This window comes from Thalia democratica, chromosome 5 (assembly GCF_965202585.1).
Source record: "Thalia democratica chromosome 5, ktThaDemo2.hap1.1, whole genome shotgun sequence".
NCBI lineage: Eukaryota > Metazoa > Chordata > Thaliacea > Salpida > Salpidae > Thalia > Thalia democratica.
In genome coordinates, this window is record NC_139169.1 from 74028988 (window position 1) to 74051691 (window position 22704).

Genomic DNA, 22704 nt, shown 5'->3' on the forward strand with positions numbered 1-22704 from the left:
GCTTACAACAGCTGTTTATCCATGGTATCAACTTGACTTTTCCTCTGCTAATCTCAAACAAAAGCTTGTAAGGCTACTGAAATTAGAAGTAGAAAATTATAATTGTCGTGAGACTAGTCAAGTTCCTCTAGCACCGCCTAATAAAGCTTAACTACCTAAAAATGAAGTTCCCAGAAATTTTTTGTCGTTTTATTCTACATTTAAATCGGAAAGAATTGCAAGCTTTCACAAGCGGGCCACAAGATTCTGTTGATCAAAAGATTGAGACAGAAATTAGGTTTTTCAGGCTTGAAAAAATTATTTGCTGAAAAAGTTAAAGAAGCTGAAATCTTGTCTTGGTGGAAGTCAAACAAGAAAAGTACAAACAACTTTCCAGGTTTGCAAGAAGTATCTTTCGGCACCACCATCTTCTGTTTATTCTGAAAGGTTACTTTTAGAAGCTGGTGACTTGAACGAACAAAAGCGAAATTTAAAACTGGTGAAAAACTTTTATATCTTCATAACCAATTGAAAACACAAGTTAAAGTTTCTTTGTAGCTTAATTGCGTTGATATGAGTAAATGTTGTTTATTAAATTACTGACTTTTAACTATGTTAAGTAAACAATTGCCAAAGAATTTACTGTTTGTCTTATATTTTGAACTTTTACAAATAAAAGTATAATTTAAAGCTTAATACAATTAAAATAAATAAAGTTCGTTATTTTTTAAAGCTTTGCTACATTTAATTTCTTTTACGTTATACAAGGTACAAAATTCAAGATTAGTCGTACAAGTAGCTTAAACTGAAATTTTATATGAGTAGATTTTTTTACAACGTTTTTTTTCCTAGTGTTAAAATACAATATTTAGAAATCAATGTTGTTTCCTTTAACAAAATATTTGTATTAAACCATTTTTACTAATTAATGGTGTTATAATAATTAAATTCTATAACTTTGTTTACTGTTGAACCTACATAAAACTTAAAAAAATCGGAGCCTTATCCTAATTTAAAAACAGATCCGGAAACGGACCCGGCAGAATTCTAAATAGTAGATCTTTACTTCTTAATAAAAAAATTTTTATTAAAAAAAAATATATATGCACATGATAAATATTTTGTGTTCACTACAAAAATAACACAATTCCATGTAAAAATTTCAGTGATTTATGTTTTAAATTTCAGGTTTTTTTCAAAGTTTGTAAACTACAGGTTTTTCTTTTTAGCTAAAATTGCAGCATTTTGGCCACCCTGTTTTAAAGTGTACGGCCGGTTTTTAGTTACTCAAGGTTACGTTACATCAAGTTTCGAACATAATTATTATATGTTATAATAACATTTTGTTGTTTTTTGATAAAGCTAAAATATGTGTAGTTGTTTAAAGTTTACTGATTATAAAAACACATTTATTGTTTTTTTTAGTTCAATTAGCTTCTTTTAATTAATTAAGCTTTATTTATGTTATATATTGTTTTTTATGTACAAAAAGTTATTTTTATATTAAAAAATACAATTTCTGATTAACTAGTACAAATATAGTTGAGTTAACCAAAAAAACTGTCTTAAATATTCTAGCCTATATGAAGTTTTAAACTAAAGCAAAACATTTAAGAACTTGAGGGTACTTTTATATATAAAAAAACATTTGTTTCTATTAAGAAAAAGGTGTTATTCATTGGAAACACTTAATTTCATGTTTATGAAAAACGGTTTAATTTAAAATTTAGTCACTTATTTTCAGATTTTTTATTGTCGTCCAAAAAAAATTTCAAAATTCGATTTTTTTAAGTCAAATAGCTAGGTCACCCTGATACGTTTATTTTAACTATTTTAATATATCGATTCTGTACAAAGACAACTTTCTTTTGAAAAAATAATTAAAAAACCTTAATAAATATATGGCAAAATATTACATTAAGATAAACAATTTTTTAAATAAAAAGTTAATTGCTTGAAATTTATTTTAGTAGTAAGTATATTTAAGAAAAAAATATATTGTTAGTTAACTTTCGGTACTTCTTTTAATATAATATGTAATATACTTTGAAGCTTTAATTAAATTTATTAAGAAACATTAAGAAACTCTTTCCTGACTTTTTACTGATAAAATTTCTAATATTTTAGCATTAATTTCACTTCAATGCAAAAAAAAAACTTTATACGTTGCTCTAAAATTTACCTAAAAATTTTTTGATAACATTATAATAAAATTACCTAAAACTAATCACAATAGTTTCAATAAAAATAGTATCTAATAAAATATTCAAAGTTTAAAAAGATGGTATTTCAACTTTTTCTGCTCGTTTTTGCTTTTTCTTGTAATCTTTAAATTTCTTTCTGTAGTCCTGTTTTTTTTATTATAAATTTATAAAACAGTGTTAACAATTGTGGTATAAATGATTAAAAAAAATTCAGAGTGGAACGCAACTCAAGTGAATTTTTATCTAAAACGCAAAATACTTTACAGGTTTGAAAATTTACTAAGATTGTATTAAATAACACTAATAATTCGTTTAAATATATTATGTTTTCAATTTAATTAAAATGAATTCAACTACAAAAACAGACTTTTATTTTTTATGGATTATTTTTAATAGAAACTTGCCATTGTAATTAAGAATATTGGTAAAAATTTCATTTATTAATTATGTTATGATAATAAAAAAATAATAATAACTCAAACGCCTGAAAACTTGCAACTTCTTATTAGTTATTAGCACTTTTTAATTTAACTGTTAGATAAAGTTAATTAAAAATCAACAAAAGTAACTTTTCTGAACGTTTTATAGCACTTACTAAAAATTATATATTTCCTAATTTTGTTAATACAACAATGAATATGTGTATCAAAATAATCAATTTATACATAAAACATAGGAACTAATAAACAAACATTTCTGAATGCTTCTCTGTTACACTCCCATCTCTGTTCTTTTTGTTCGAATTCAATCTTATCACCACTCACAGCTATTTTCATCATTCCTTTATTGTTATACAAATTTGTTTATCAAACTACAGTACTTTTGTTGTGCTTTTTTGTTTTTACTGATCTTTAAATGCTTTTTTACAAATTAAACGTATTGAAATAATATTTATTTTCTGTACGTTTTTTATATATTACTTATAACTTATATAAACATAGTATTTTATAAATAACATCTTATGCTACGATTAAACTTGAAAAGCGAAGCATTCACAGGGTTGCCACTCTTTGAGTCTAAACATCTTTCAAAAACGTGACCAGAAACTTCCCTGAGTAACATTAACTTCCCTGAGTAACATTAAACTTCCCTGAGTTTCCCTAAGTTATTTTCAAATCCTTAATAAAAAAATTTATTTTAAAATTATAATGTTTATTCTATTAATACAGAAGAACTTGCCGCAAGGCTAAAAAATTTCTGAATAACCATTTAAAAAGGAATATAGTTAACTTATTTAATTGAAATATTGAAACTGGATTAACAAAACCTCATTCCAGATCTAGAAAAAAATTTCCCTGAGATTTTTCAAAAAATCTTAAAATTTTCCTGAAAATTTTAGAAAAAACCAAAACTGCCCGGAGTTAAAAAAAGAATCAAAATTCCCTGAGTTTCCCTGATATTTTCTAAAACTTGAAAATTCCCTGAGTTTCCTTGAGTGTGGCAACCCTGCATTCATTATTATATATTTTTCGTTACATATTTAATTTCGATAATAAAATAATACATCATTGTATTCACCATTCAACATTCGTTATAATGTATTAATAAACTATTACATTTATAATGTTTTACATTTTAATACATACCTTCCATGTATTCATCGGTATTTAGCAGCATGCTTCTGAGTCCAACTTTCGAAGTGAGTTTGGTTATCTGTGCTACTACGTCTGATTTGTCTGTATGAAATATAATAATTAGAACTTTTATTAAAACTTAGCTCAAGTCCGAATTACCATATTTGATAAAAAAGCAATTTATCAGCACTAAATTCGACTATTGTCTATCAACAGGTTGTTTTCAATTACTGAAAACACTTAAACGTGTGTGTTTTTAAGAGACTTCTTTTTTTTTCCAAAACAAACTTAAACCTAATAAAATATTCAACAAGTTCTCTCAAATAAACTCTAACTTGTCTGCAAGGAATAAACACATAACTGTAATTGCAACTAAACTCAGATTTTATCTAAAGATGTTGATGGTATGGTAGAAAATTGTTGAGAATTTCAAAAAGTTTTAGAAAAAAATAAACAATAATTATGACAAATAGCTATCTAAATTATAGAAGAAAATTTAGAAATCTATTAACTATCTTCTTTTAATATGATGTACAAGACTTTAACACATTTGAAAAAGATTCTAATTCACAGTAATTTGAATTTTATTAAGTTTCATCTACTAAAAAATTAATAAATAAGCACTGAAAATAACTTATATTATTATTAGGCTCCTGCAAATAATAAGAATTCATAATATATTACTACAAAAATAAATAATCAGTTTATAAAAGTTTGAAAAAATGTTGAATAATAAAAATCTGAACTACTTAAGAACTATGAATGTTAGTTGTACATGTATTGCAAAAATATTTTTATTTAGAGAAGGTTAACTAGTTATAAAAAATATCGAAATGAAATACCAAATCTAAACATTTATCTTTATTTATTACACTAACACATGTTTCTCTGTGTTAACAAGTTAACACTTTTCAACGGAGCTCTGTAAAAAAAAATTTGCTGTAAGGATATAGTAGAAGCTCAAGTAGGTAAATATGTATATATGTGTTTGTTAAAAACAAGAATAAATACTATACATTATTGTAGACTAATGGTTAATATATTATATATTGTAATGTTAAATCCGACTATTTAAAACATTATATATAAATAATAACTATTATTAACCATTAATCTACAATAATCTATAGTATTTATTCCTGTTTTTTTATAAATACACACACACATATATATATAGGAGTTTATCGTAGATTAATGGTAAAATACATATACCTATTTTAGTTTCTATTGTTTCCTTGCAGTATCTATTTTTTACAGAGCTCCGTTGAAGTGTGTTAAGTTATAAACACACAAAAATATGTTTTAGTGTAATAAATAAAGAGTACTGTTTAATTTTGTTATTATCATAAACTGAAATTAACTTGTTTCACTAGGATATTTATTAGTAAACGCTTAAATCCATACTTTGAATAGAATTAACATACCTTCATATTTATTTGATTTAAACTCGTTAGTCTTCGTTATTGCGCTGTATTCATTTGAGTCATAATATTCCTCATCAAGATTATCAGAAAAAGCTTTGAAATTTTTCTGTGGTGGCATTTCATCGTCTATTTCCATTTCTATAAATTTTTTTTTTAAGATTTAATGATCGTTATACAAAAAGCATTAATACATATTAAAAGCGTAAAACAACAGCTTATTCTTGTTTGTAAAATATTTTTTAATTGCAAAAATTCAGACATACACATAGCTATAAGTCTTTTAACAAACTAGGACCGTTTTTTGTAACTTAATACGTATAATAACTTTTTGCGTTAATAGTTCAATAAAAACTTATCTTATGTTAGTAAAAAAGTAATATCTAAAACCTTCTTCTTCTTCACTGGCACTTTGCCCTTCATCTTCAGAAAAATTGAAAGAAAATCCTTCTTTAGGGGAATCACCAGATGCTTCTTCATTCTAAAAAATAACTTAATTGAACAGTTTGATTTATTACAAAATATTCAAAGTTGTTTAATTTAAAACAACCTCTAATTGGTATGTTGCTTAAAAATTGGTGAATCTCATTTAAAAATGATAATAGAATAAAAACATTATGGAAACTAAATTATTGAAAGCATTTAACGAACTATTATCAAAATTCTTTTAATGTTTTTTTAGTCTAATTATGTTACATAAATGGTTTATTTTTAAAGTTGATACAAATTTTAACTACAATTTTTTCATTTTTTTTATGTAATACGACAATGTTTTACTTCTTATACAATAATAGTTTTGCAAAAACTTTTTTACTTAATCTCAAACTAATTTAATAAATTATTTTAATACCCTTTTAAATACTTTTTTATTAAATTATTTCATTCTATTTTGAAGCAGATAATAAAAAAATACAAGTTGAGTAATAAAGTCTAATATACTAGTCTCTTAAATAAAACGTTCATAAAATCTTTAAAGAACAAAACATAAGTGTCTTAAACATAATTAACTAGACCAATTTAAAACAAGTATTAAATAACCTTTTCCTCTTCATTATCGTTGGTGAACATATCTTCCAATGAAAAAAATTCAACCTTCTTTTGCTGCAGATTGAAAATTAGATGAAAATTTTATAAGAATTAAACTTCAATTGCTTAATCTCTTGAAGAAAATATTTTTTATTGAAATATATTTGCCGAAAAATAGCTATTTCTTAAGTTTAAACCGGAAATTTAATATCAATAAGAAAGTTATATTATTTAAAAAAAAAGGTTTTCTCATCATTCTATCTTATACGCAAAATAATTCAACCTGAAAAGTGCACGCCAAAAAAAGTAATAACACTAAATTTTTATTACAATAAATTCTGTTTTTTAGAATTGAATCATACTTTCAATTCATCGTAGTTGATCTATTAATTACAATTATCAAACATCAAAAATGAAAACAGTCTAAGTCTTCCTTTTTACTCGAATTGAAACTATTATTCAGTTTGTCGTAGAAAATTTAAAAAAATAAATATTAAAAAAAAAAATTAGTAACCTGCTTTTTAGAATTGAATCATCTCATCGTAGTTGATTTTTGTGAATAATAATAAATAGTTAATTTTAATAAAACTAATAATAGCCCGCTTTTTAGAATTGAATCCATCTTTCAACTCATCGTAGTTGATTTTTGTGAATAATAATAAACAGTTTATTTTTATAAAACAAATAAAAACCTGTTTTTTAGAGTTAAAACCGTCTTTGAGTTCATCATAGTTGATTTTTGTAAATCTCTCGTTGTCTTGAGCTGGCGCCGGGGTCTCATTTTTCACTTTCTTCTTTTTTTTCTTCGGAGGTTCTTCTTCGTCGTCGTTTCTGTAACGTCATAACTCAGTTTTGATAAAAATAAAAACGCTGTTCGATAGTAATTGATTGCTTAACAAAAAAAGACTTTTTAGGTTTTGGAAAAATTTCTTTTTTCTTTACTTGAAAACTTTTTAGAGGTAGCAAAAGTGTATTAAATTAAGTTCAATATATAGAAAAAAATTACAACTGTACAAAATTTTATTTAAAAGCTGCGATAAAACAAATAAAAAGTTCACTAAAAACAATTTTGGTGTTAAATAAAGTAAATTTAAACTGAATTTTACACTTTAAAAATTACACTGTGCCATAAAATTTTAAACCAATAAACGCTAATACTTGAAGTATTAAAATAGGAAAACCGATTTCGTTAAACGCTTCTAAAAATATTAAAAACAAAAAAAAATTGTTAGATTCTTTTAAAAACATTCAAAATAATAACATGGTGACATGCTTCTGAAAATATTCTAAACAAATATTTAGTGAGATGCTTCTGAAAATAAAAAACTTTGTGGATTTTTCTAAAAACATTCAAAACAACAACTTGGTGAGGTGCTTCTGGTGCAGCTGAGGTTGGCTCGGGTCGAATCTCCTGTTGTTGATGTCGACGAACTTCTTGAACGTTTTCTCCTTCTTGCGGCCGACCACGCTCTCCAGTATGTTCATGTTGGTGCGTAGTTCTGGTGAAAATATTTCAAAATAAAATATAGAAAAATACAAACAAATTGTACAGTAATCTTCCTTTAATGTACCAACACATGTTTCTGTGTGTTAACGAATCAACACACTTCAACTGGGTTGTTAATGGAAAGAATAACTCATTTTTATATAATAAAAATAAAATATATAAATATAAATACGCGCTTTTTACTAATTTCATGTTGGCGCGAAATTCTGGTGAAAGTTTGTTAAAATGTTGTATTAGATGGTTTAATTTTGTTTTTGTTTTTTGCATAAAAATAAAAAACTTTTATATAGTTGAATCTAAATAATATATTTATTATTTATTATAATTGGTTGTTATTATTTAATATAGTCTCTACAATAACTTTCTATTTCTATATATCTAAATAAAATTATCTATAATAACTTTCAACTTAAAGAACAGTATAAACAAATATTTTTGACTATTTTCACAATTTTATACCTTTGTAATTTTAATGTAATGACTATATATTTTTTCAATATTAAATAATAGAAGTTTGTAAATAAGTAATTAAGTAATCTTACAACAGTACTGAAGTTAATTTTTATTTGATTATATATATAAGTTTTAAGAAAAGTTTAAAGTTTTAATTAAAATTATTGAAACAAATAAAAACAATTATAATTCATATAAGTCTTTAGTTTTGTAAATATTGAATTATTATCTTTTTAAATTTCTCTAACCAACATCAGTTTGTAAAATTTCGAAGTCGAATTACTTTAGTGTTGGGTTTTGAAAAAAAAACTTGCTCAAAATTTTAAACCAAGTACTGCTCATAAACAATTGATAAAATAATTATACGGTTAAGAAAAACAGTCAAGCAAGGAGCTAAAACTGCATATAAATTATGATTTTTAAGGTAAAAAAACAACTTAGTTCAGTAACACAATCTATTGTGTTACTGGTTATTAAATTGTACTTTAAAGTTGGCTATACTAAAAATATTTTTTTATAATTTAAAAAGGTAGACATCTTAAATGCATCTGAAATAAACCAGCTGAATACTTCAAAATAAAAATATTCAAACCGTCATCTTCATCACTTTCATCCTCATCATTATCATCTTCATCTTCTTCAATTGCGAATCTCTCGTCGGTTATCTGGAACCGAGGGTCGTTTCCAATGCTGAATAAAATTAGAAGAATGTAAAAACTATCTAATGCATATAAAAAAGGTTATGTTATATGTATCTATTATACTTAAATTTGTATTACATCAGCTATCTGGTACCAAGGATTACTTCCAATGCTGTGAATTAAAGATGTAAAACATTTAGAAAACTACATATATATTTTTTATGTAATTTATATCTATATTAGATCTGTTATCTGATATAAAGCATATTTTAAAATACTAAAATTATGTAAATTTACACGTCATCATGTTATTTATGTCTATTCTATACGCATTTTGTTAACTATCACATGCGTTTACAATATAAATTTTTTTAAACTTTGTGATCAAACACACTGAAAATAAATAATACAGTTCATTATATACTACAATACAAAATGAATGTGCTCAAAATTCATAAACATTTTATCAGCTTTCTTTATATTAGTGTTATTTTAGTTCGTAAAAAATCTTTAACATAATGTTGAAATTCTAAAATATATTTTTTTTGCATAATTATAATTTCAACTTTTTTTTTTGCATTTTAGAAATTAACTTTATTTAAATCATTTTAAAATGCATTTTCAATAACGTTCTAAAAACATTAAATAAAGGAATATAGTGATTTGCGTCACAGTTAAACACACATTTTACACAACGTACAAAAAAACTCCAAGTTAATTATCACTTAAAAAATATTTAATAAAATTTTAAAAAGATTAACTTTTCAGTAGAAGTTATCATGCGTGCTACGTGAAAACTAAACACACTCTGCGGCCGTATCATTTTAAAAGCATATGCATACAATAAAAATAAACATGTTAAAAATTATACTTTAAAACAAAAACCTCATCTGCTGTTTCATCAGCTTCATTCCCTTTTTTCCTTCAAAATGAGGCTTTCTCTCGCCAAAAGTCAAATCCACATCATCATTTTCAAATCCCAACACATCTTCGTTGGCGTTCTGGTATTGAAATTATATAGATTGACTTTTAAAAATTCAAAAACAGACTAAAACCTTTATACAAACTTGTCAAATGAGAAAACTTATTAATCAAATTATAAGAAATTAAGTACATTTTTATGGTTTTACACTTACTTTAAACACTTTTTCAAATAAGCTATTATCTTCATATGAACTAAATTAATAAGAAAAGTAACTGATAAAGGCTTATAAAGCTAAATAATCTAAGTATCTAAAACGAAATTATTTTTATTTGATAAGTATATTTTACAAGACATATTTTACTTTAGACGTGTTTTAAGCTTGATGCATTTTTCATCAAGCCATCCTCAGAATTAAGAATAATAAAAGTATTTTGTTTGCTTAAATCGTATATACTTTTCTATTTTTCTTGTTTTTAAAAAGTTCTAAAAGTACAAGAAAAATAAAATTCTATCCTCATAAAATATTCGAGATTATTCTGATTTATTTTTTCAACATACTTTCAGTAGCATTTTAGAATAAATTTCATACAAAATATATTATTCAATACTTCAAACCATTGGTCAACTTGCTTTGTGATATTAAAATAACCTTCTAAACCACTAAACTTAAACATATTATTTATTTCTTAAAATTGTTTACAGCAATATATTAGAGACCTTTTTACAACTAAATTCTTAACAAACTATAACTAAATTATTTGACTAATATTATAAAGCTGATTAAATATATTTAACATTTTCAAACTAACATCATCTGAATCATCGGAGTCAGAAAAAACGACATGATTTGATTTGCTAGCTGATTTGTCCTGTTTAAAAGTATTTGTGTTACATTTTACTATATTACTGCTTTCAGAGTAGTGTTTTTGAGGTATAAAAAACTAATTTCAGGTATACAATTAATTGTATTACAGGTTATAAAATAGCACTTTAAAGTGGCTAAACTGAAAAACAAGTTCAAATAAGTAGAGATCTTAAATGCATTTAAAATAAACTAGTTGAATACTTAGACAGGGCTGCCACTCTTTGGGTCAAAAAATCTTCCCTGAGTGACTAAAAACTTTCCTGAATAACCTTAAACTTTCCTGAGTCTTTTTTCAAATACTTAAATTTTATTAATTATTAAAAATTACAATGTTAATTCTAAGAATTTTGAAGAACTAGCCGCAAGGCTTAAAAATTTCTAATAAATCTTAAGAATAAATAAAGTTAACTGTTTTGAACACAATTTTAAAACTGGATTAACCAAATCTCATTCTGGATCTAGAAAAAAAAAATCCCTGAGATGTTTTAAAAAATTTTTAAATTTCCCTGAAATTTTTAGAAAAAAACAAAACTACCCTGAGTGACTAAAAAAGTTTCTGAGCTTAAAAAAAAATTAAAATTCCCTGAGTTTCCTGAGCTCCCCAAGTGTGTGGCAACCCTGCTTAGAAAAAAAATCTATAACAATTTACAACATTTAACTTTTTAGTATCAGAAACTGGTAATTTTAGAACAGTAAGAAATTACAGCATAAAGATGTTTAATCAAGTTGTATAACTCTTATCAATTATACAATTCAAAGATAAAAGTCTATATGAACCTAAATGCTGTACAGTAAATACAAAAATTTGACTTATATGAAGCATAAAACAATAAATTAAAATACTTTTTATTAACTGTATTACAGCATAAAGTTAAAAATTTAAAAGTATTAAACCAAAAACTAAATTAAAGCATAGTTTGGGATAAGTGTTACAATTTAAATCTTAAGTTACAATGGAGACATGTAAACAGAAAACGTGTTTATCTTATTTTTTGTTACATGCTTATAACAATAGGATTTTTTAAACTTCCAGGTTTTCTGAAGTTCTTCAAGGTTTTTAAAGTATAAGTTCGTTTTCCATTTTAGTATATAATTAAAATTAAGGTAAAAATTTTTTTTGGATGGTGTTAAAATATTGAAAGATACAGTAATGATAATTTAAATGTGTCTTATAACAAATAACATCTAAAAAGTACAAAAAAAATATTGCATATGATAATATTTTTTATCTAATAGAAATTTCATTGTTTTTAGTGTACTTTTTTTAAACTCAAGTTTTCAAGTGAGCTTTGTTCGAAAAACCAGGTTTTTTTTAAATTTCTTAAATAAAAGGCTTTTACAGGCTTTTTTGATTAAATTGTCAAATTACATGTTTTCCACAATTTCAGGTTTTATGGCAATCCTCTTCTAATTAACACCTAATTAGTAAATGATACTTTATTCTTTAATAAATCAAAAATCAAAAAAACAGATTACAACATTTGTTGATAGACTTTTTAATTAAAAACTTATATAATTAATTAAGTTCAGTTCACCAAATATTTTGTTTCTTTAAACACCGAGCACTTTAAAACTTTTGCTTTGACATTGCATTGCAAAAGTACACCAAGGTATAATTTTAAATAAAGTTGTTATCTGTTGAACTCTTTAAACTTATTATTTTATATTTACACTACATTTTTGTTGTCATCAAAATGATACTTGAGGCCTGAGTTTATATAAATAACTTAGACAAAATTATTATATTAAATATAATACTCAAATCTGTCTACAACACGGTCAAGGTTTGTTTGTGATTTTTTAATGGCATCAAGTATATAAAATAAATGATTGATTCTTTGAAAAAACATACAAATTCTTAATACACATATAAGCTCAAAACGCTTTAAAGAGTTCAACTCTCTTTGACAATAAACTTTTAAAACTACTTAGTAATTAGTTTTAGAAGTTTATTGAATGTAAAGCTAATATACCTAAAATAAGTTTAAAGTAAAGTTTTTAGGAAAAAAAAGTCAAAAAACATCTTGAAACTAAAAAGAAATGCCGTGGTTTTGGTTAAAAGTTCAAACAAAACTAAGTTTATCTTATTAAGTATGTGTGGTATGGTTACCATGAAAAAAAATTACTTTTTTAATATTTAATTTTTTTACTTTAAAAAAAAAACTTTTAGACAAACAAATCCAACCCAAAAAAAATAAATAAAAAGCATAAAATAAAAACATTGAGTGTTTTATAAAAATACAGAGAGCACATCATTTTTTTTTCTAAAACATGCTGTTAAGGGCATAGGGGGGGTAAACACCCTTTTTTGGTTTTTGATCTTATTTTATATAGTTTTTACTAAGCTACAAGATGCTTTTTACAGATTTTAAAAATTCAAAATATTTTTTGAGATATAGCCGGTCAAAGTCGGAGGCAAAAATAGGATCCTTATGGGAGGCGCAAACTAAAACGGCAAATAACTAGAAATCACTAAAAATCTATCTCCTCCTACGTTTTTTGAGATAACTACCTCAAACTTTCAGGAAATGTTCCTTGCAGTATTTAGAAAATTCTGTCGGAACAGAATTTAAAAAAATTTAAAAATAAAAATTTTATAACAAAAAAACCAAAAAAAAACTGTTTTTTTTGTTTATTTTTTATATAAAATTTTTAATTTTTATTTTTTTCAAAATTCCTTTCGACAGAATTTTCTAAATACTGCAAGGAACATTTCCTGAAAGTTTGAGGTAGTTATCTCAAAAAACGTAGGAGAAGATAGATTTTTAGTAAAATTGTCTATTTTTGCCATTTTAGTTTGCGCCTCCCATAAGGAACCTATTGTTGCCTCTGACTTTGACCAGCTATATCTCAAAAATTATTTTGAATTTTTAAAATCTGTAAAAAGCATCTTGTAGCTTAGTAAAAACTATATAAAATAAGATCAAAAACCAAAAAAGGGTGTTTACCCCCCCCCTATGCCCTTAAAAAATTTGTTAAAGAAGCTCAGATAAACTTAAATTAATTTTTCAATAAAGACAAAATTTCAGATACATAGTTTAGTTTAAATTATTATTTCTATAAGTTAAATCACTATATCAAAGTATCAAAGCTTTATAAAACAATACTATAAAATCTATATAAAAAAACTCAAACAAAAGTCAAAGAAATATACTAAAAATATGTTAATTATTCACATTTGATTATAAATAATGATACAAATCTTTGTAATTAATAATTCTTAGTAAAAAAAAATTCAACTAACTATATTTGTAAGAGCACTTTGTATTAAACTTTTAGATTTTGCAAATTCTTTGGATTTTTCTTCTATAGCTCTTTTTCTTGCTAACTCTGACTTTTCCTTTTTAGTTAATTTGCTCATTTTGTTAGTAATTTTTTCTATAAATAAAGTTTTGTTATACTAAACACAAACTCATATTTTAAAGAAATTAAAAGGGTATAGAGGGTTCCACCTTGATTCTAAAAAGTTATTTTGTAGACTTATATCTGAGCTTTCAGACATTTTTAACTACTTAGACAAATATAAGTAATTTTTGAGATATAAGCGACTAAAGTTTGCTCAATAGGAAACTTATGGAAGATGCAAACCAACAACATGAAAAAAGACTATTTTACTAAAATCTATCTTCTCCTTCACTTTTTAACAAATCTTTTTCAAATTGCACAGAAACTTCATTACTAATATTTAAGTTAATTTAATGCAGGAATTTATTTTATTTTGAAAAATAAAATCTCAACTAAAAAAAACACATATTCTTTTTGTTTTATTCTTATCTAAAAACTTTAATTTGTAATACTTTTAAAATCATAACACAAAAAATATTTTAAACTATAAATAAAATGTTTCCTTAAAATTTCAGGTATCTAGCTCAAAAAACAAAGGAGATAGATTTTTAATGATGTTTAAAACTGTCAAGAAGATTGACCATAAAATTTGCAGTCCATACATTTGTATCAGAAAAATTTAAAAAAATTATAATACCTCAATTGTTAAAAAATATTTTTAAATTCTGTAAAATTAACTTGCAGTTTATACTGAAATCTTTCATTTTAAAAGTTGTTAAAAAACAGTTGGGACTCCCGCTCCCTCCTTAAATTGTGTTTTAAAATTTAAATTACAATGCATGTTTATATTTCAAAAAGAATTAAATACAAGTGTTTAAAAAAAGTATACATAAATGACTTTTTTCATTATCTTTAAGTTATATGATTCAAGTTTTTATAGATATTTTGACATTGATATACTCATATTCTTGCAGGGTTTTGGGTATGCTGTCAACTTCAATTTAGAAATAAAACAGTAACTCATATCATAACAGCTAAAACCGTTTTGTGTGAGGTATTTTAGGTGAAAGTGTTTACTTTTTTACTTTAAAAAATTACTTTAAAACAAAATAATTTGATCAAAAATAATAAAAAGCATAAAAGATAAACATTGAATGTTTTATAAAAGTTCTGAAAGCACATCTTTATTTTAATCTAAAACATATTATCAAGTGTATGTTTTTGGAAAGGGGTGGGCAATGTACAGCCTGCAGGCCTGATCCTGAATTTATTGTAAAAAATCAAAACTATCCTGAGTTAAAAAAATCAAAATACCTTAAGTTAGACTGAGTTGTCCTGAGTCATCCTTAGATTTTCAAAAACTTTAAAACATCTTGAGTTATCCTGAGTCGGCGGCAACCCTGTATTGAGCCTTAGTAATTTCCAAAATATTAATACAAAAGTTAATGTAACACACCACAACCTAAACAAAAAGTCTTGGTAGTAAGTAGTAGAAATGACACAATAAGTAAATGTAATGTAAAACATTAAAACAAAATATTAAAATCATACAACAATGGTGATAAAAACTTGAAACAGCAATAATCAGGGTTGCCACTGGTTTTTGGCAAATTTTCTCCTGATTTTCTGAATTTTTGCCAGATATTTAAAAGTACACGTTTTTAGGTCTATTTTTAATTTAAAATTAAGTTTAAGGTAAAAACTGTATTATATAGTATAAAAACACTAAAAAAGTTACTTAAAATGTGTTTTTTCAATAAAAAAGTCTTTGATAATGACAAATAAAAAAAATTATATGATAGATTTTTTGTGTCAATTTAAAATTTTACTACTTAACATGTAAGAATTGATTAAAATCAAGGTTTTTTAATGTTTATTTTTCAAAATTCTTTTTTTTCTTGGCTTCCAGGTTTTTTAGTCCAAATTGTTAAGTTCCAGGATTCCAGGTTTTGTGGCAATCCTAAATAATCATAAAATATAAATCAAAATGTTGGTAAATAAAATTTATAAAAAGTAGTACACAGAAGATATTATATATTGATAATAATATTGTTTTAAAACAACAACTTTTTTTTAATTAATTGAAGTATTACTATATTTATGTTATGGTTAATAAAAAAGTTAATATACATGCCAGTGCCCATATTAATTACTTTTTTAAGTGAAGAAAACAGTTTTTATTCTTTCCTCCATAAACTATAAACAAGTCAAGCAATGAGCATAATGTATAAGAAAGAGTAATAAACAGTGTAGAATAAAATTTAAAAGTTAAACATGAAAATTAAATTATCAAACTGCTAAGTGTGAAGAAATTTGCCATAGTATAATCTCACATATTATAAATTGTGGAATATGTTTTGTACAATAGTGGGGAGATTGTGTTCTCTGATGTCTTTTTTTCTACCTTATAAACAAAACAAGACTGTTTTAATTTTTATTTATTTTCAATCACAATGAGATACAAAGTTTACTTTTATATACCAATCATGTGTAAGTGTCCTTCTTTTTCGTGTCTTTACAACTTAGAAGACAATTTAGCTATTGGTTTTTTTGTAACTCTATCAACTTTCAGGTTTCCATCTTAGAAGATTCAGCTACTTAAATTTAAATTTTTCAAATATTTTCTATTATATCATTAGCACTCCTACACCACACATCAAGCAAAAAAACAAAATCTTGTCAAAATTTTAACAAATGAAAATTTCCATAATAACTTAATCTTAGTGGATATTTGAAAGTTTTCTTTTAAGATAATATTAGACTGATGTTTATTTTTTTATTTTTTTTATTCCTAAAAAGTAAATTTAAAATATAAAAAAACTTGTCTAATGGGGAATTCCCAATTAAATTAGCTTTTATACTTGTTCATAGTTTTTCGACTTAAATAAAATAAATACTAAAACTAGCTACAGTTTTAAGATTACCTCAGCACCATGAATATGTCAACACATTAACAAAATACCGAAATGTTTTTCTTAAAGTTAATTAATTTAAATGTATCAATTATATTTATGAATTAGTTGTCAATAAAACAAGCATAATAGTAATAAGTTCTTAGAACTCATTTCGGAATTGCCAGAAGTATATATTTCTCAACACAAAACACTTAATCAGTAGTATTTTTTCATTTGAGTTAAAATAACATCAAATACTTTTATCAAAAAAATTAAAATATCAACCAAAAATTCTCATTTTAGCAATTTTATTTTAGATATCACTGTTTGAAACATAATAAAGAGAATTTTTATACCATAAATAAGCTCTAGAAACTTAAAAATAACTTTATTCTATAGTCATTATTCCGTCCTATTAAAGCTAAACTAGGATAATCAATTGGATTTCTTTAAGTTTTATTAAAAAATATTTTATGAATACCTATATTATGAACTAAATAAAACAAAATCAATATTTTTTATTAGGACACCGAGAAAGGTTGTTAATTAGAGTTGTTCAACTAACTGCAGTTCCATTCCAAGACTAATTGAACCAATTCAGTAAATGTCCAGTTTATATTAGTACTCCGTATTTGCTCACATAACTACTTCCAAAACTCCAGTCGAAAAAAAATAACTTAAACTAGTGTTTATTAAGCAAGAATTATTATTTTGAAATAACAAAAGTTTCTCTCTAACCAACGGAAAATTAAAAAAACCTAAAAAAATCTTGCAAAAGCTAAAAGAGAATTAAAAATTAAAAATAACTTATAGTGATTTTGTTTAGTTTTATAGGTTGTAACAAACTTAATGAAAGTTTTTCTATAGCTTAAAAAAAGCTCACTAGTCACTTCCCAATATCATTAACTTTTGTTTAAAAGTAGAACCAGTATAAAACAAATTTTAGTAATTTTAGTTTACCTTGTAATTACAAAGAAATATATTTTTTTAATAATTGTTATATAATAGTTGATGTTTGCTTGTTATAATTTTAGTTATTCGTTTTTTTACATACTATCTTTTTAATTTAAGCTTACGAAGAGCCGCTCAAGAGCATAGTATCCGAAAATCCAAAAATTAAACTGAATAGTGAACATTTGACAAACTTCCTTGTAGACTAAATAAAAAATTATCACACACCCAACATAAACATTAACTGAGAGATACTACAATTAAAATATGCATTTGATTCTTATTTTTCAGAGATCAATAAAAATGAAAGTAAATGTTTTGATTAGAAATAAGTTAAATGTAAAGTGTAATCAATTTTGTAAGTTTTTGGTTTGAGTTATACTACCATAATGATTTGTTTAATAAATTTTAAAGCTTTGTATATAAAGATTGGTTTTAGTTTGCATGTGAATAGATTTTACTTATCTTAATATTTTTACTTTACTCTTATTGTGTTAAAAGTATAATTTAAAAAAAGCAAGTTTCTAGTTTTAAAGTTTTATACCACTGTTCATAAATTAATCTTGTACCTTTCATTTCTTAAAATATGTTTCCAACATATTTTAAAAAACCAAATTGTTAAAATTAAATTATTGTTAAAGTATTTTTTTAACATATTTTAACATTTTCTTCTATGCCTTTTAAATTTGCGCCTCCCATAAGGAACCTTTGACTTTTACTGGTTATGTTTCAAAACTTATTTTTGATCTTAAAAATCATAAATAAGTTACTAATAGCTTATTTCAAAGTCAACAAAATAAGATCAAATTTCCAAAAAAGGTATTTACCCCTATATCCTTAACAATAGTAGCACTACAAAGTAAGACCTTTTACTCTGAAAACTGTCTATAAACCAATAACCAGGGTTGCCACAAAAGCTGGAATCTTGAAAAATCTAGAATTTGACAATTTAGGCTAAAAAACTGAAATAACCTAAAATATGGGAAATTTTGAGAAAAAAGCCTGGGTTTGAAGAAAAATCACTAAAAGATCTGGAATTTAAAACAATATTTGCATGTTAAGTAGATAAATTTAAATTTCACACAAAAAATCTATACTAATATAAAAAATTTTTGTAAATATCAAAATTTAATTATTAAAAAACACATTTAAAGTTGCTTTGCATTTTTTGATCTCATACATTTTGCCTTGGGGTGGTTTTTATTAAAACAGTTGGTGCCAAAGTGAAAGTTTCTTCCAATCATCTAAAATTTTCCATAGGGTATTTTTATGATATTTCCTAGACATGAAATTTTTCCAGCAGGAAAATCAAAAGTAGCTGTTTAAGTAAACACACTAAGATACATCTGTAACATTTATTTAATGAAAAAAGCAGAGTTGCCAAAAAACCTGAATTTGAGAAATTTTGGAAAAATACCTGGAACTTTGAACAAAATCACTAAAAAACATAGAAAAACCTGAAATTTTCAACAAATTTTACATGTTAAGGGCATAGGGGGGAAAATACCCTTTTTTGGTTTTTGATTTTATTTTATATAGTTTTTACTAAGCTACAAGATGCTTTTTACAGATTATAAAATTTCAAAATAACTTTTGAGATACAGCCGGTCAAAGTCTGAGGCAACAATAGGTTCCTTATGGGAGATGCTAACTAAAACTGCAAAAATAGACTATTTCACTAAAAATATACCTTCTATGCTTTTTGAGATAACTACCTCAATATTTCAGGAAATGTTCCTTGATATATTTAGAAAATTCTGTCGGAACAGAATTCAAGAAAATTAAAAAAAAAAGTTTATATAAAAAATAAACAAAAAAAAAACAGTTTTTTTATATTTTATTTTGTTATAAGTAACCTATTGTTGCCTCAGACTTTGACCGGCTGTATCTCAAAAGTTATTTTGAATTTTTATAATTTGTAAAAAGCATCTTATAGCTTAGTAATAACTATATAAAATTAGATCAAAAACCAAAAAAGGTGTTTACCCCCCTATGCCCTTAAGTAGTAAAATTATGATTTAACACAAAAAGATGATCATATAGATAAATATTTATATGATCATCTTTTTTTTTTTGATTGCAAAACACATTTAAAGAAGCTTAAAGATATCTTTTCAATAATGTTATATTATTTAACACAGTTTCTTACCTTAACCTTATTTTCAAACTAAAAATAGACCCGATTATGTGTACTTTTGAAACCTGGAAAAAATTTTGAAAACCTTAAAGAAAATTTTCCAAAAACTAGTGGAAACTCTTATCAACTAATAAAATTTTATTGTTTCAAATTTAGTTCTATTATTTCAATGGTGTTCAGTCTTAGTTCTTTTATCATCATTTCTCATAACTTAAAGTTTAAAATAACTGTAGGACTCAATTTGAAGTAAAAGTTTTAGTCAAAGTAAAAGAAGTGCCTAAGAATTGTTTTCACAAACTAGCTGTTGCTTCTATATTAAGTATAAACTATAAGTTTCTATCTCAGAGAGCATTTCAATTGTTCTTTAAAATATAATCACTTTTTATAAAGTTTTCTATAAAAGTTAATGAACGTCAATAACTTTATTTTAAATCTTATTGATTATTCCTTGAATAATTAAAAAAAAAAAGAAGATTTTCTCAAAACCTTAAACAATAATTTATGTAGTTTTTTATTTTGTTATACATAGTTTTCAAACACTGTAACTGCTTTAGTTTTTAACGTTGATAGTTGAAAATTTTAAAATCAGTAGTTCTATGCATAATAAACTAATTTTTAAAGTTTCATTTGTTTAATTTAATTAGGGCAATTTCAAAAGCTTAAACAATAATGGATGTCTATAAGTAAAAAAATGAGAAAGTGTTGAATTTGTTCAATATAAATTTCTATAAAACTTCAGCCTTGTTACTGACGGAGAATTTTTTTCAAAAAGAACTACAGTATACTACTGCTTAAGTACGCACTTTTTTTGGTACGCATCACGCCTTAAGTACGCACTTATCCAGAAAGACAAAGTAAAGGATGTTATACTAGAACTTATAAGAAATTCCAGTTTTTTTGTCTAAATTTTCAATCATCAAGTTTTTCCAGATTATTTTATGTTTCCAGGTAGAATGGCCAACCTGCTGAGTTAGCCTGAGACAATCACAACTTTTAAACTAGGGTGAGTAATCCTGAGTAGTCTAAAGTAACCTGAGATTATGACAGTCCTGTTATCAAATGTTAATAAACTAAATACTTATGTAGTGGTTGCAGAAAAGTGAAAAGAATAATGATATTTGAGCTGTAATGCTATAAAATAAATAAATATAGATGACAAAGTTAAAAAAACCTAAATATACAAAATAGTTAAGTCATAAATTAATTTAATGTACATACATTGATGTTTTAAAAATGTTTGTTAAACACAATGTAGTTTGGTACTTTTCCTCTAACAAAACAAAATGTAGCTTAATACTTTTTTAAATCATTGACTGACATGGACTTTCTATATTAAATGTATGTATTAATTATGTAGAAACTTTTGATAGAAAAAATAAATTTATTAAAAAATTTTACAAATTAGAATTATGTATTAAATGTTATTTAAAATAAAAAGACTTGTTTGTTTGGCTTAATTATTTGGTGGCTAGTTGTAATAAAGAAAACAAACAACTAAATTTCATATTATACTATGTCGTCAAAAAGTACGCACTACCCGTGCTAAGTACGCACTTTTTGGTCGGGTTCAATTTGCGTACTTAAGCGGTAGTGTACTGTACTAGGTTTAAAAAAAGAGTAACTTTTTGAAATATATTTTTTTTAATTTATAAGGATTAGACAACAAAAGACATTTGCTAAATTACTGTGGGAAGAGATGTATTAATAACACAATTAATATATTCATGGTTGTCTTTAGTTGCTTCTTCCATAAGTTCCTAACTGTTATATCCAGGGTTACCACATCATTCAAGCTAATTTTTAAGTAAATTAGGCTAGTTTGAATTTTCAAATTATTTTAACAGTCAGGCTTAATTTATTTTCTAAATTGCAACCTAGTTTTATAAGACATTGAATTTTTTGTTTGATAAATGTTAAAGTTTTTTTTTCATGGAAATAAGTTGTATTATGTTTATTTTCAGTACTCTAACTGGATAAACTTTTTTCTCTGTTTTTGGCTCTTTATAATTTTTTATCAACTTGAGCCTACTCAGGCTAGTTCTCAGTCACTCTGGCTGACATTTTTGCTTTGAAAAGTGGCAACCATGTTTACTTCAAAAATGGTCTCAAAGTTTTTTGAGGTGGTAAAAATTAACTGATTGAATGATTCAAAATATGCAGAATAAGATTTATAAAAAGTTTTACCTCTGATGGCCTTGAGCTTTTTAGTAGTAGTGTAAAGTAACCAAATGTTTTAGAGCAGGGGTTGGCAGCCTTTTCCTACTGACGGGCCAATTTTCTCAAAAAAAATTGCTTGCGGGTCGCACTATTTAGAAAAAAGTCTTTGAGGGCCGCAGTTATTTAAAAATAATTATAGTAATTACTCAGAGTTCGTGCGCGTCAGGCTAAGTCAGTTTTTTTGAAAAAAAATTGAAAAACGTCAGGCTAAATCAGTTTTTTTATTTAAAAATTAGAGAATGTCAGTTTTTCTCAGTTAAATGCTTGAAAATTTTTGATTAAAAAAAATTGAGAAATCTTTTCAAGATCCAATTGAGATGTGAATTTATTTCTAAATAAAGATTTAGTTATTAAAAACAAATCAGTCAGTATTTGTAAAGATAAATGCTTAAAACCTTTTGTTAAATCTCTAAATTATTTTTTGAATCTTCATTATTTTGTTTTTAGTAGACTATATACGTCATAATTATAAAAATTCATTAAAAAAATACAGTTAAAATATTGAAGTTTTGTTCAACAACTTTGCTGTTTGTTTGAATTTTAATACTTAGGTAAGTGTTTTATTTTAAATTTTAATAAAACACAACAATGCACGTCGTTTTTAAATAAATCTTCTGGTTATAAT

At 24.6% G+C, this 22704-nt stretch overlaps 1 protein-coding gene across 1 annotated transcript; it reads right to left on the bottom strand.

Annotated features, from left to right (window-relative positions):
- Positions 1 to 1937: 1937 nt before the first annotated feature.
- LOC145836208 (uncharacterized) lies at positions 1938 to 13967 on the bottom strand. Its single transcript, XM_082944026.1, has 12 exons — positions 13840 to 13967; positions 10540 to 10599; positions 9691 to 9806; positions 8757 to 8854; positions 7568 to 7703; positions 6897 to 7035; positions 6217 to 6279; positions 5569 to 5659; positions 5182 to 5319; positions 3770 to 3859; positions 2876 to 2964; positions 1938 to 2327 (listed from the first exon to the last, which is right to left on the bottom strand). Exons 1-12 carry the CDS (start codon positions 13954 to 13956, stop codon positions 2253 to 2255), a joined length of 1212 nt encoding a protein of 403 aa, XP_082800152.1. The 5' UTR covers positions 13957 to 13967; the 3' UTR covers positions 1938 to 2252.
- Positions 13968 to 22704: the final 8737 nt, after the last annotated feature.